Genomic DNA, 17039 nt, shown 5'->3' with positions numbered 1-17039 from the left:
ATATAAATAAATAAAATTTTGCTTCATTAAATAATGACTTTTGTTAAATTGTACTGTAATTTTTTAACTATTGACGTTTTTAAAGATATAAGCTCATCTTGATGTTACATTCATCAAGAGCTTTCATTTGAGTACCCACATGCATTTTCATATATTTTTCATATATACATATACATTAGGATGTGCCAAAATGTAACTTCCTTGATGGACCTTTTAAAATTGGCATTTTGAGTTCTGCTTTTAACAGGAGTTGTGTTTGGGCATTTCCTGACATATTTTGAGCGTTAAGGATTTATTTAATTTTTATAGAATTTTTTAACAAGAGTTTTGTTTGGCCAAATTTTGAAATTTTGAAATTCCAGCAAAAATGCCTAAACAAAACTCCTGGTAAAAAATTCTATGAAGATCAAATAAATCCTTAACGCTCAAAATATGTCAGGAAATGCCCAAACACAACTCCTGTTCAAAGCGGAACTCAAAATTCCAATTTTAAAAGGTCCATCAAGGAATTTACATTTTGGCACACCCTAATATATATGAAATATATATATGAAAAATTGATGTGGGAACTCAAATGAAAGGTCTCGATAAGTGTAACTCCAGGATGAGCTGATATCGTCAAAAATATCATCAGTAGACAAAATATGATAAAATTTCTTAATTATTGAAATTTTTTAAGATATAAGCTCATCCCGATGTTACACTCATCAAGAGCTTTCATTTAAGTACCCACATGCATTTTGATATATTTTTCATATATACATATATATAATATATGAAAAATTGATGTCGGTACTCAAATGAAAGGTCTTGATGAGTGTAACATCAAGATGAGCTTATATCTTTAAAAATGTCAATAGTTCACAAGATAGAAGGTAATTTCTTAATTATGTACCTAGAGATAGAGCATTTTTGAATGCAGTCTAAAAACTTATCATAATAAATTGACTATTGGTGAGAATGTCATGAAACCATGAAAAGGCCTAACTCTAGGTCAAGACTTTTCCAACGATACTAAATTGAACCATAAAAACCCATTTTATCATATAAATATACTGGCCACAAAATTTTGCTTTTCTCTTAATAATATAGATAATCTTTTTTCTTTTAATTCTGCTATTTCCCCACCCAGCACTTGCAATTATATCTTAGAATTTAAGAATTTTTCATTTTTATCTGCTCCCTTTACCATCATGTAATGTAATATCACTTGATTAAATTTATTTGATAAATTTAATATTCTATATTTTATATTCTTATGAATACTGCCGTTTGGCGTTTGAAGTTTTTTTCTTTAAGTTGGTCATGCAAAGTATTTTTTAGGTTACTTCGGCGATGGATACTCCGCTAGGGAGCCATTTTGTTGATAAAGTATGACCGCTGATGTCCAAGTAAGAATAAGTTTACAAACGTAAATTAGACAGGTTGATATTAAGCGAAGACCATTTGCAATCGGCAAAGGAAGAATACTGAAGCCTTTCTCAAACGACTAGCAGTTAAAGTCTTGGAGCAGGTTCTAGTCTCAACTTCTATATCTAGTTAGACAAAGAGAATAGCGGTCGTTCGGGGGCATTTACGTTTCACTCACATCCCACGTAACCCTCTTTCTTCGTGTCAAATAAATGCCAACTTGTTAAAATTTAATGGCAATCCTTTAAGCCAGATAAATATGCCTTGAGTGTATTTGGTGGGTTTATCTCAACTCGAATAGAGTTTCTAACTCACTGGTGATAAAAACTCTTGTTAAACTTGTTAGGTATTTATTTAGTACTAGTTTTTATAAAAAATTACCTGGGATAAACTTTATTAAGAAGAAAACACTGTACGAAGAAGAAATACGTCTTAGTTGTAGGGTATTTTTATTGTTTACCGTAAAACGTTTTCATTTCCAACGAAGATAAGACAGTTTGTAATTTTTTAAAGCTCCGAAAGATATATAAAGTAATGAGACAACTAAAAGACAAATATAGCTTTTAATTAATCTCTTTCGCACTAGAAGTAAGCACGAATTTATAAAATAGTCTCTTAAGCTCGGTACTTAATTGACTTGTGAATATCTTAAATTCCGTCTAGTAGCTTTAAACGAAAATAGTCTAATTATAAAAAACAAACTTGGTGAGTATTAAGGTATTTTACAAAATAAATATCTTAGTAATTAATTATAATGTATAATTATCATAAACATGGATTATATACTATGAAAGTTTCTTTAGCTTCTTTAGATTAAAAAAGAAGCGGAAGTTATATAGTTTTTTCTTCTTAAACGAAAAAAAGCACGTATCGTGACGACGTCTCTTGCTCGTCTTGCCCGAGGGCAACTCAGTCTCAGTTTGAGGGATGAAATGTAAGGTAGAATAGGGCGAAAATAAAAAGAAAACTCGGAGAATGAGGTAGGTAACGAAGAGAAAACTGAGAATTCTGAGAGTTGAGTATATGCATCAAGTTTTAACGATGTCTAGCAGCTACCAGCCGAAGAGGTTCTTCCATATGGTCAAGTGGATGCTTTGCAGATGGAAAATTAGTACTAACTATCTGTTAGTTTATTAAACATCCCTCGCTTGTAACTCAACATGTTCCATCACAGTTACAACTACTTTTATAAACTTAAAGGTAATTAGTTCAATTTATAATTTTTTTTTTCCTCACCTTAGAATTATGGCGCCACTAAACCATAGCAAAGTTTTCTGTTTTTTATTATTTTGCTTTTGCACGCCTCATAAGCGAAGCGTTGAGGTAGTGCTCTACTCTCGACATTTAAAGAAAAAGCAATTTTCTCGAAACTGAAATTGATTTTTTTTTATTTATATCGCACTTACAGGTTAATCTGAGTGTACTAATATCAAGTCGAATAATTTGTCAGACACATAAAATATATTTCAATAACAATTATTTTGTTTAACATAGTAAATAATAACATTAAAAATAATATTTTCTGGACGTAAGTGTGTCTGTTTATGGATTGATGTATGTGGCAGGGAAATTGCTCGAAAAAATGATCGTACTGGAATAATTTTTTTTTTATTATCCAAAGGAACTCCCTTAGGACTTTCTCAATTAATATGAGTATTCAATTCACTGTCGTTAAATTATTATTTATAAAAAACAAATATATGTGTATTTTTTTGTATATCTATCTATACATTTTATTATAGTATTTTTTTTCCTCAGCTTAGAATTATAGCGCCACTAAACCATAGCAGAGTTTTCTGTTTTTTATTATTTTGCTTTTTATATTTTATTTTACACTGATAGAAGGATTTATTTGTATTAAAAAATATTTGTTAATAGTTAACAAATCATTTATTAGAGACCATTTTTTAATATTAAACAAATATTTCTTAGTATTTAAAATCATTCGTTTGTATTTAATAAATCTGATATTCATTTATTAAATATTAATAAATCTTTTTAAATACTAAAAAATATTTGTTAAGGACTAAAAAGTGTTCTCTAATAAATGATTTGTTAAATATTAACAAATATTTTTAACTATAAACAAATCCTTCTATCAGTGTAATCAATTTTATAGTGGAAAATTAGATTATGAGGCGTGCACTTTTGGATTTTCCAAATTTTTCATTAATTGTACATAAACTTTTTATTAATTGTACATAAAATATATATTCTTAATAATTTTCAAGAATATATTTTCTTTCCTCAAAAATTGATGGAATTATTTTTTGTTTAATTCAAGTGAACCTATTCGTTTGTTAATCTATCAAAATTGATGCCAATATTTTATTATCATGATAAATATTGATATTCTTTTGTCAAAAAATCAAAATTTATTTTAAATGATTTTTAAGACAAGAAATTTTTTTCTGGACAAAAATTTTTGACCTATTTTAATGTTTTTTTCCGTTTTTATTGTACTAAATCCATTTTTTAAACGTCAAATTAATCTCCATTAAATTATCTTGACAATAGTATGCAAAATATATTGATTCCGTGAATTAACAAGACTATAATAATAAAAATAGTTACCGAAATGAAGCAAAAAAAAATAAATAAAAAGTCACTGTTAAACAAACAGTTACACTCAGGTAATTTAGCTCCCGGAATAAAGCATACAAGTGTCAGATAAATGAAAATATTTTCTTTCATTGCTAAAACCAGCAGATATTAAAACTTTAACATTTGAATTGTTTTGATAAGCTCGAGTTATGCTTTATAAAGTTTCTTGGTAAAAAGTTTTATTATTTTGTCTAGTTTTTTTTTTTATAAATAAAAAAGAATGATTCATCCTATTATTATTTCCTTTTTTTATTTTTTTTTTTTTTTTTTTTTTCAGTGAATCCTTACTGAGAAAAATTTAGTTTCTAGACCAATGAATTCAGAAATATAATCCGGGTACTGAGAGCCGAGTTATAAATTGGAATAAAACATCCGTAAAAAAAGTGGTGCAACGAATAGACGTGAACTAGAGAAAAATAATAACTAACAGAGAAATGATACAAGCCAGCGAGTGCGAGTAGATTGCGGGCAGTACTAGAAAGCCCATGAAAAATGGCACAGAAAAGCTGCAATGTCGCTACAATGTGATAAATCACTTTGCTTGATTTTTAGTGATCGATTGTTTTTTAGTAAAAAAACTATTGACGTATGTATATAAATCTAACTATACATATATAAATATATATGTCCGTATTTATCATTCAACAACGATTGACAATTCGATAACACGTGAGTTATTTTAGTTTTTTTTTATTCAAAACGTCAACTAGAGTGGCGAAAATGAAAAATAATAAAGCGACAAGTAGGCACAAACTATTGGCTTTTGATTGCCACATATTTAAAAGGGAAATTTAAATCCCCGAGGCGTCATGTGAGTGTTATATTAGCGTGGCAGGTTAAATTTGTGGTGAATTTTCCGACTCAGGGCCAGTGACCTGAAAATATGCTGATCTTACTTTTGCGCTCTAACTTGGGCTTACTCTATACATTATCGATTGAAGAATCTTATACACAAGTGTGAGGCTTGAGACGTTATCCCGAAAGCTCCTAGGCTCTTATATCTTACTGACTTTTTTATTGCCTCCATTTCAGAGGCATTCATATGGTAAAACGAATAGAATCTCTAGAGCTTATGCCTTTATTCTTATTTCTTATGATAAATCAATTATAATTGTCTAAATCTACGCCTGGATAATATTATTTGTCTGCTTGTTACAATTGATGGGATTCTTTTCAATTGTTTTTATATCTTGAAATTTATCTATATTATTAAGAGAATAAGAAAAATTTTGTGTCCAGCATCGTAAAGGTCTTGATTTGAATTTTTGCCTTTTCAAGGTTTCATATCATTCTCACCGATAGTCAATTTATTATGATAAGTATTTATACTATATTAGAAAATTTTTCATCTCTAGACACATAATTAAGAAATGATCTTGTATCTTGAGAAATATTGACATTTTTAAAGATATAAGCTCATCCCGATGTTACACTTATCGAGACCTTTCATTTGAGTACCCACATCAATTTTTCATATTTATATATATTATATATATTACACATATGTATAAATGAAAAATATATCAAAAATGCATGTGGGTACTCAAATGAAAGCTCTTGATGAGTGTAACATCGGGATGAGCTTATATCTTTAAAAACGTCAATAATTAAGATATGACCTTGTATCTTGTGAAATATTGACATATTCAAAGATATAAGCTCATCCCGATGTTACACTCATCAAGACCTTTCATTTGAGTACCCACATCAATTTTTCATATATTTTATATATTTATATATATTAATATATAAAAAATATATCAAAAATGCATGTAGGTACTCAAATGAAAGCTCTTGATGAGAGTAACATCGGGATGAGTTTATATCTTTAAAATCATCAATATTTAAGAAAGTACAGTGCAATTTAACAAAAGTCATTATTTAATAAAGCAAATTTTATTTATTTATAGTTATCAATAGCAATGAAGCGCATAAAATTACAAATTACAAATTCAAATTTCTAACAAATTTGCAAATTTTTCTTCTTAAAACCTTCTTAGACACATTCACTGTTTTGAATTTATTAGATAATTTATTGAGAAACTATAATTATTATTACTTCAACCTCTGTCTATTTTACAGAGGATTGATAAAGTGTAAGTATAGAGCATCAAGGATATAAGTATGAAAAGTTTACTTTGTAAAAGTAACCAGTGTTGTAGACGGAGTTTTCATCCGTGATTACGAGTTTGTCGCAAGAGAGAAGATCAAGAGGGAGGATGATGGTAGAAGAGAAGGGGATTGGAGAAGAAGACTACTACTAGTGATAGAGTTTTAAAAACCAAAAAGAGGAGGAAAGTGAAGAGGATAGAAACGCTAGTAGGTAAAAACGATGGGAGTTGAGATTCAAAAGTTCTCATCAGCTATTCAAGCATTCGAATATTCAACCGAATAGATGAGCAGAAAGAAGTGGGTGAAGAGCGGATCCAAAGAGACTCTGGTCGACTGAAGAGACGGATTATGTTAATAAATTCACCAGTATATATAGGTGTATATTATAACAAAGAAAAAAAAAATTTTTAATTTGCCTTGAGGTAATTTAAATTTACGAATTTTCAGGTTAAATAAAATAAAATAATGTACTTTGAATATCATCTATAAGGCATTATTGGGTTAATATAATTTTTATATTGGATATTACACAAGAGTATAGTCAGCGATTTAATATTGAAAAGATAAGTGAAAAGCGAGGCGGAATATAAACACTTTAAATTAAATATAAATTTCATTTTATTGTTATTTGAAAACAACTATCGCACTGATAGAACGATTTAGTACGAAGTACTAAACTGATTTAGTAAAAAAATTTTTATTCATTTATTTGGAAGAAACAAATATTTTGTACCCATCAATATTATTTGTTACAGTTTAATAAATGATTTCTTTATATGAACAAAGCCTTATTACATGAAAATAAATATTTATTTCCACCAAATAATATTTAGTAACAGGTACTAAATATTTCTTTGGCAAGTATTGTCGGTAGATGGCTAAGCTTTAATTCCAATGTTTATGTGATACATAACCTATTAACTGACTTAGATTATTTTATTCAGCTCGATTTTGGGAGATTCATTAAACCTTTAAAAACACACATACTCCCAATAAATGTCTTCTATTTATGTCTTTTCTCAGTGGAGTTTAGTTAACATTTTTCAATTTGTCTATTATTAATATGTTAAAAACTTGTTTAATTTAAAATTTTATAAATGTCTCAAACAAAAAAATTAGGAAAACGGTTGACCCTAAAGGCCATCCCTGCAACTTCCCGCTAATTCCATACTTAGGCGCTTAAAATTGCACCAATGACATTTTTGAGCTCTTCGAGCTCAAAAGTCTGATAGAGATTTGATAAGACACTATTTTTTGAATTTTTAAACCACAATAACTTTTGAATGAATAAACCGATTTTTACGCGGTTAGAAGCATTCGACGCAGTTTTTCAAGCCTCACAAAGAATCTTAAATTTTGAATTGATCGCGCTAGGAATTTTGGAATTATTCCGAAAAAACGCTTTTTTTGGTTTTCTTTCGTTCACGATATCTCTCAAACGAATCAACCGATTTTGACCGGACTGGTGGCGATCGACGTGGTTTTTTGAGGTTAAGAGCTGATTAGTTTTTGGAATTGAACCTTTAAGCCGTTTAAAAGTTATTCCAAAAAAACCACATTTGAAAAAATTTTTTTTTTCAGTTTTTTTAAGATTTCTCAAAATCTATTGATCTGAATCGGTCCAAATAGTTTTCAAAATCTAAGTTTGGTCAAGTCCTTTCGAATGGCACCAACCGCAATGCAAAACGGGGTGAAAACAATAACTTGCCGATTTTTGAAAATCTTCGATTTTCTTAGCGGGAAGTTAAAAATATAATTTAATGAGATTCTTTTCTTTATAATACCTTATATTTTTACTTAAAATTATTTATTTTAATTATTTTGATTTATTTTAAGTTAAAAAGTTAGGTTACACGCTAAAATTAGTTAAAAAATTAATTTCTTTGATACCAATAAACGATTCATTGAGTAGCAATAAATAATTTGTTAAATACTACTAAATATTTATTTGGTGGAACTAAATGGGCTTTAATAAATGATTTAGTACCTATTACTAAATATTTGGTAATAAAAGGTTTGTTACTAAATCATTTAGTATCTGTTACTAAATCTTATTAAATAGAACTAAATCCTTCTATCAGCGCGCTTGGAAATGTAAAAAAGATACTGCTTTTGATCGATTTGAGGAAGTAATCTCAGTTAAAATTCAATCAGAGTTTCTTCGAGACTACTATCAGAAAAGCCTACTAGGAATAAAAAACTAGGGGCTAAAAAGACGTCTGATTGTGTGTGTATGTCTGTCTGCAAGCTGAAAGAAAGTATTTTTCCAAGTAAAGAAGACATGACTATTCCGAATAAAGTATAAGTAACAAAAGAAGATCGTTGGCTGTTATTGTTGTTGTATTGTATTGTATTGGTACCAGTGAATGCTCCCGGTTTAGTCGAGAATGTTCATCGTGAATCGATCCGACAACCCGGGATTTCGAATGACGTCCAACAGTCAACTTCTGTTTTATCTAGTGATTATTCACGAATAATCTACGGACGTCATTCAGTCGTCTTGGCTATTCACATCTCAAAATTTATATTTTATGCAAATTAAATCTAGTTCGATGAAGCCATATACATTTATCGACTGTAATGTGAGATAAGCGGATCGATAAGTGATTAGAAGAAATTATTTCCTTTGAAAAAAGAGAGTTTCAGTTTATTTGAGGAAGAATAAACCTTGTTTTGCCTTTTATATCAAAACAAAGCTCGTTAGAGAAGTTCTTTTTTGCTGGAACAAAGGATCCAAGATGAGGGTGGCGGCTAAATCAAAAAACAAGACGATGAAATCGGATTTAAACAACCCGACCCAATTGTGGTGTAATTACCTTGATTAAATACATTAGAGACATTAAAATCTATTCTGAGGTTACCATTGCCTAATGTACGCTTCAAATTTCCATTACGAAGTATTGAGAGCTGAATAGATAGAAAAAAGTTTGGAAAATCCAAAAGTGCACGCCTCATAATCTAATTTTCCACTATAAAATTGATTAAAATAAAATATAAAAAGCAAAATAAAAAGGTTGGCAATAGCCTAATCGGCTCGGTACCTGCATTTCGAAAGAGTGGGACCAGGGTTCGATTCCGGCGCGCACCAATATTTTTCAATGATTATAAACTAAGAATATGTGCGTTTCATTGCCAGCCTCTGTACCGGTCGGGTTTTCTGTGGTTTTCCCATATAGTTATGGAGGTAAAATGTCATTATAGAAGTACCTCCATACTATTTAAGACCGTAATGCAAATGCAGGTACTGATTATAACGCGTAAGTCGGCCACAGTCGCAGCACATGTGTGTCGGGCATGAAAGAAAAAATCCCGACATGCAGGGGGGTGGGGACGAAAAAGTGGTTGAGAGTTATAATGACGGGGTTGAGAGATTATATTGCGGAGAAAAAAGTGGAGAGACAATAATTCCCCACCCTCCCTTGTAAAACACTCTACAGTGATACAAGTAAAACCATCCTCAATTATAACCTCAATTATAAAAAGCAAAATAATAAAAAACAGAAAACTCTGCTATGGTTTAGTGGCGCTATAATTCTAAGATGAGGAAAAAAAATACTATAATAAAATGTATAGATAGATACACAAAAAAATACACATATATTTGTTTTTTATAAATAATAATTTAACGACAGTGAGTTGAACGCTCATATTAATTGAGAAAGTCCTAAGGGTGTTCCTTTGGATAATAAAAAAAAAATTATTCCGGTACGATCATTTTTTCGAGCAATTTCCCTGCCACATACACCAATCCATAAACACAGACACCCTTACGCCCAGAAAAGATTATTTTTAATGTTATTATTTACTATGTTAAACAAAATAATTGTTGTTGAAATATATTTTATGTGCCTGACAAATTATTCGACTTGATATTAGTACACTTAGATTAACCTGTAAGTGCAATATAAATAAAAAAAAATCAATTTCAGTTTCGAGAAAACTGCTTTTTTTTTAAATGTCGAGAGTAGAGCACTACTTCAACGCTTCGCTTATGAGGGGTGCAATATCATTATTGTAGTAATAACAATTAGATAAATTATTATTTTTTTTTTTTAAAGAATTCAAAGAAGACTATAATCACGACTTGAAATAAAAAAAAACTGAAGATAACTGACATTATAAATTTTTTTTAGAATTTTATACCAATTAAATTATTATAAAAAAAAATTAATAACAAAATTCCACATATGAAAATTAAAAAAAAATCAGTGGAAATTTTTAGAATCATTTTTCTTATAATTAATTAGTTATAAAAATTTTAAAAATTGATAGCTGTCAGCTAACTTGAGTGTCGTGAAAAAAATTCAAACAATGTAAAAGAAACTGATATGAAGAAAAAACATTACTGAAACAGAAATAACATTTAAATTAGTGGAGTTGAATTGTTAGTCTAGATCTTTGGGCAACGAAATATGAAAAAAACAACGCTTCGCTTATGAGGCGTGCAATAAAACAAAAACCAGAAGACTGTATCTCTATATTTTGTTTACATTTATCCCACTAGAGGCGCTTGCGCATTATCTTGCTATTTTAGCTGTTTTATATATTTTTTTCATATTCTTTATCTTTTTAATATTTTATAATTAAAAGAGCATTATGAGTCGTGCACTTTTGGATTTTCAAACCTTTTATTTTCAGGACTTTTAATCCACTGTTTGATATACATAAAATGCAAACTACATATTCCAAGGTATTAAATTATAAACAGCATTGAGACGGCGATAATGTTTTAAATAAAAAAACTCAACATACAAGTATACAAGTATGAGTAGACACTTGCATAATTACTTAACCTCTCACAAGGCTGAATGAAATAAAGGCCGCCGATTCACTGCATTAGATTCTCAATATATAATAAAATAACATAACCTCTTTCTTGCTTTTAGTTAAATTTCCAACTTTAATGAAACATGCCTTGTGTTCTTAATTAGACTTATGCCTTATCAACTTTAATAATACTTGATCTTTGTCCTAAAAAATCCATGTTTCTTTCTTTTACTTACTATACCGTCAATTCTTGCAACTTGCAACGATCAGCAGATAAATTTGTTCTCAGTAGCCCATCGAGTCATTCTCCAGAGATTTAAGAAACGATAAGCGATAAGAGTTTCCATTTAAATAGGACAACATCCGCATGATAGCTAAGCAGTAAGGTCTTGAATTTAATTTTGTCGCATATACTTCTAGTTTTTATAGCGTCTAAATTACCTTCTGTTATTAAATTTCTTCTTTATTAACATAACCTAAAATTTAAAACAACAGTTGCAAGCAGCTGGGCGCACTTTTAAAAGTTTAATTACTAAATTTAATAACAATTAGTTTTTACAGCACACACCAACATTTAATTTTGTCACTTAACTTCCAACTGACACAAATCGATCCACCAGTTGGACAACACACGGTATTCTTCCTTCTTCCTTCTCTCATTCATTGACCGTATCTAGTTAAATGAATATTTAACGAAGTACGTTATCAGTTAATTAGAGTTCCATATACTCCCTGAATTTATGAGTAATGTATATATATACATATATATATATACAGTAGTATAAAATACAATACATAGAGAAGCACTCTTCGGGTCCAACATTTGTTTACTCACTCAAAATAATCACAATAAACAGATTTAGTCGGGCTTTGATAACACTTAGCACTTTTTTTTCACTATCACTTTGCTAATTAAACTCGAAATAAAAAAATAAAGGAACAACCGGACAAAAACGGAATTGAAGTTAGTAGATAATCTGTCGTTTTTTATGACACTGAAGTTTCCTGTCAGCTGTCAATTTTTAAAATTTTTACAACAAAAAAATGCATGAAAATGAAGTTAGTCGAAATTTCAAAATTTTTAGAAATTTTTTATTGAAAAAATTTCAATTAAACAATTAAAAAAAAAATTTCACATGTAAAAAACTTGAAGAACTAAAAGTGCAATTTTTTAGAAATATTTTTTTAGTTGTAATTTGATTAATAAAAAAAATCAAAAAATTTTAGACGTCTGCTAACTTCAATGTCATAAAAATGCTTCTAAAAATTTTCACTTATAATTTTTCTTAATTTTCTCATGTGGTATTTTTTAATTAAATTTTTTTTTATAATAATTTAATTTCCATGAAATTCTAAAAAAAAATTTTTTAAGCTGTTAACTTCAGTGTCATTATTTTTTGGATTTTTACAATAAGATACTGAAGTTAATTAACATTATAAATTTTTTTGTAATTGATCTATTCCCAAGCGGCACAAATTTTTTTTTGTTAATGTTTTGTTAAATTTAAGTTGACGATTATTAATTTTTTAACTTCTTTTTGAGTAAAATCTACCAAAAAACCAACATTATTTTTTGTAACGTTAGAGTTATAGAAATTAAAAAAATTGACAGCTGTTAACAATCTTTAGTATCATCTCCATTAATACACTGAAGTTAACTGACATTAGAAATTTTTTATAACTATATAGCAATTAAATTATTAAGAAAAAAATTTAATTACAAAATTCCACATGTGAAAATTAAAAAAAAAAACATTAAAAATTTTTGAATAAATTTTTTTTAATGCAAATGATTTATTATAAAAATAAAAAAAATTGACAGCTGTTAGGTAACTTCAATATCTTTTTTACAATAAATAAAATATTAAAAAAAAAATTACAACAATAAATTTTTGACACATCTAAGTAGATTTTCTTAAGAAATTTTTTTTTTATAATAATTTACTATGACATTAAAGTTAGCAGTCACTTGACCATTTTTTTATTTTTAACAAACAAAATTGTTCTAAAAAATTGCATTTTTAATTTCTTTAAAATTTCTACATGTCAATTTTTTTTTGTCATAATTTATCTGTTAAAAAAATTATTAAAAATCTGCTAAATTAATTTTCATTAATTTACTTATTAAAAAAAAATCCTAAAAGTCATCACATGACAGCTGACTTAATTATCATGAGATAAAAATGATATTTCTTCTCAAAAATTAAAAAGAAAAATATAATATTTAAAAATTATATAAAAAAAGCAATTAAAGGTACATACCAACAATCGAACGTGCCTGGGACTGAATGATGGGATTATTGTTGGCTTCAGAAGCAGTTCCCGTAGTGGTGGTTAGTGCGGTAGTTATTGTTGTTATAGGAGATGGCTGCTGTTGAGTCCGTCTCTCGTGATCACCTTCAAGTGCGTTCGTTATCGTGTTAATAGCCGATGAAGGACTTGAGGAATTTATTGTGGCGTTTGAAGAGGGTGGCTTCGGCGGTGACCACGAGCTGCAAGTGTCGCAACCCTCGGCCGAACGGGAGGACAACCGACAGCAAGACCAGCGCTTGCCACTCCACAACCCCGTGTGATAACGACCTGACAGCCCTGGGTTTTCACTGCACACTGTAATTTTTAAATTTATTATTATTTTTTAATTATTTATTATTATTATTATCTATTATTTTTAAAAGCCACTCTCGCTTCTCGCGGTTACCCTTAAGTTTACAACAAAAAAGTGACAGTTTATAAATTAAAAAAAAAAAAAAAAAAAAGTTAGGCTATGACAAGCGTATGAACTTTTACTAGCATTTAAATTAAGGCTCTTCTCTGGTTAAATATATTATAATAAACTAGCAACCTTGCAGTCACTACGTGACTGCCGTGGCTTGTAATCGATGAATAGATAAAATTTTCCTTTAGAAAATAATGACTTTTGTTAAATTGCACTGTACTTTCTTAAATATTAACGTTTTTAAAGATATAAGCTCATCCTGATGTTATACTCATCAAGAGCTTTCATTTGAGTACCCACATGCATTTTTGATATATTTTTCATATATACGTATATGTAAAATATATAAATATATAAAATATATGAAAAATTGATGTGGGTACTCAAATGAAAGCTCTCGATGAGTGTAATGTCGGGGTGAGCTTATATCTTTAAAAATGTCATAAGTTGACATAATACAATGTTATTTCTTAACTATTGATATTTTTCAAGATATAAGCTCACCCTGATGTTACACGCATCAAGAGCTTTCATTCGAGTACCCACATGCATTTTTGATATATTTTATATATATACATGTATATAATATAAATATAAATATATCAAAAATTGATGTGAATACTCAAATGAAAGCTCTTAAAGAATGTAACATCGGGATGAGCTTATATCTTTAAAAATGTCAATAATAAAGAAATGACCTTGTATTTTGTCTACTTATGATATTTTTAAAGATATAAGCTCATCCTGACATTACACTCATCGAGACCTTTCATTTGAGTACCCACATCAATTTTTCATATATTTTATATATTTATATATATGACATATATGTATAAATGAAAAATATATCAAAAATACATGTGTGTACTCAAATAAAAGCTCCTGATGAGTGTAACATCAGGATCAGTTTATATCTTTAAAAATGTCAATAATTAAGAAATTATATTGTATTTTGTCTATTTATGATATTTTTAAAGATATAAGCTCATCCCGATGTTACACTCATCAAGAGCTTTCATTTGATTACCCACATGCATTTTTGATATATTTTTTATGTGTACATATATATAATATATATAAATATATGAAAAATTGATGTGGGTACTCAAATGAAAGGTTTTGATGAACTCCAGGATGAGCTTATATCTTTAAAAATGTCAATATTCCAAAAGATAAAAGATCATTTCTTAATTATGAATCTAGAGACAGCGAATTTTCGAATGCAGCCTAAATACTGATCATCATAAATTGACTATTGATCAAAATGATACGAAACCATGAAAAGGCACAACTCCAGTTTAAGACTTTTCCAACGATACCAAATTTAACCATAAAAACCCATTTTATCATATAAATACACCAGCTACAAAATTTTGCTTATTCTCTTAATAATGTAAATAATATATTTTAAAGGACTGAATTAAAAGAGATGTTTAGAGAACTTTTGAAAAATGTTTTTAAATGAAAAAACTTTTTTTTTTTTTTTCATATTGTTCGTGGATGAAAAAAATTAGTTTCATTAAAAAAGGTCATTTTTATTTAAAATATTTTCTGGAGTTGTTCCATTAAATCTCGACGGAGTGGCTCCCAAGGGTTGATAAAATAAAAAGTGAGCTGAAAAATAAAAATAACAAAAAAAAAAAAAAGTACAATTATGGAATGATACCAAAGTTTAAACACACTTAAGCTTTTAGGATCATTTATAACTGGTAGAATTTGAAAACTTTTGAGCGGACTAGATCAAAGCTAGATGAAACTACGTATACAGTACAGTTTTAGTCACTTAAACTAAACCGAAAGCTTCGGTTGTTTTTTTTTTTATCTTATTTCAGTTCAATAGGAAAAACAACCCGCGGCATGTTGGCTCGTTAAAGCTAAACAAACATCACAATAGTATAATTACAGTAACCAACTGAAGTCGGACCATAAAACTCTTGTCCTACGCCTATGCAAACAGTGAAAAATAAGTTTAAAAGAGGTTAGCTTGTTTTATTTTATTTATACAAATCCTCTTCTCTTCTCTTATTCTCGAGCTTTCAACCGGAAAATAAAAAAGTTCCAGCATGCGTTCTCGTGAAAAACAGGCATATTTTTTCCAGAATGTGATAGAAGACACACTTTTTATCACCACTCTCATTCTTTCATTTTCTCGTTTTGTGTTACCTGTCGTTTACATGCACACATTTTTACATTACTCCTTTTTTTATACAATATATATATATATATCTACGTATGATAAACATTGTTTTTTTCATTTTTCGTTGCCCAAGGATCTAGACTAACAATTCAACTCGGGTTTATTCAATCTTCTTCCTAAAAATCCTGCTTTTATTCCACTAATTTAAATGTTATTTCTGTTTCAACAATGTTTTTTCTTCACTTCCTGTTACATTGTTTGAATTTTCTTCACGGTACTCAAGTCAGCTGACGGCTGTCAATTTTTAGAATTTTTATAATAAATCCATTACAAGAAAAACAATTCTAAAAATTTCCACGGATGATTTTTTTGAATTTTCACTTGTAAAATTTTTTTTTCAATTTTTTTTTTATAATAATTTTACTGTTATAAATTCTAAAAAAATTTATAATGTCAGTTAACTTTAGTTTTTTTTTTTTATTTCAGGTCATTAGTATAGGTTTCTTTAAATTTTATAAATAAATAAAATTTTGCTCAATTAGATAATGACTTTTGTTAAATTGCACTGTACGTCCTTAACTATTGACATTTTTAAAGATATAAGCTCATCTTGATGTTACACTTTTCAAGAGCTTTCATTTGAGTACCGACATGCATTTTTGATATATTATTCATTTATACATATATGTAATATATATAAATATTTAAAATATATAAAAAATTGATGTGGGTACTCAAATGAAAGGTCTCGATGAGTGTAACTCCAGGATGCGTTTATATCGTCGAAAATATCATCAGTAGACAAAATACGACGTCATTTCATAATTATTCAAATTTTTTAAGATATAAACTCATCCCGATGTTACATTCATCAAGAGCTTTCATTTGAGTACCCACATGCATTTTTGATATATTTGTCATATATACATATATGTAATATATATAAATATTTAAAATATATGAAAAATTGATGTGGGTACTCAAATGAAAGGTCTCGATGAGTGTAATGTCGGGGTGAGCTTATATCTTTAAAAATGTCAATATTTCACAAGATATTTGTTAAATTGCACTGTACTTTCTTAACTATCGACGTTTTCAAAGATATAAGCTCATTCCGATGTTACACTCATCAAGAGCTTTCATTTGAGTACCCACATGCATTTTGATATATTTTTCATATATACATATATATAATATATATATAAATTTATAAAAAATTGATGTGGGTACTCAAATGAAAGGTCTTGCTGATGTAACATCGGGACGAGCTTATTCCTTTAAAAATGTCAATAG

At 28.5% G+C, this 17039-nt stretch overlaps 1 protein-coding gene across 3 annotated transcripts in view; it reads right to left on the bottom strand.

The window, feature by feature from the left end:
• The window catches only part of LOC123271593 (tyrosine-protein kinase Btk29A), a 92971-nt gene that overhangs the window by 55995 nt on the left and 19937 nt on the right, over window positions 1–17039 (bottom strand). For all 3 annotated transcript variants that reach the window (XM_044737965.1, XM_044737964.1, XM_044737966.1), the window contains one exon: window positions 13156–13500. In XM_044737965.1, coding sequence (XP_044593900.1) covers window positions 13156–13500 — 345 coding nt within the window. The remainder of the gene's footprint in view (window positions 1–13155; window positions 13501–17039) is intronic.

Source organism: Cotesia glomerata, linkage group LG9 (genome assembly GCF_020080835.1).
Source record: "Cotesia glomerata isolate CgM1 linkage group LG9, MPM_Cglom_v2.3, whole genome shotgun sequence".
NCBI lineage: Eukaryota > Metazoa > Arthropoda > Insecta > Hymenoptera > Braconidae > Cotesia > Cotesia glomerata.
Note: the sequence above shows the minus strand (reverse complement) of the source record. Positions and strands in the feature narration are given on the sequence as shown.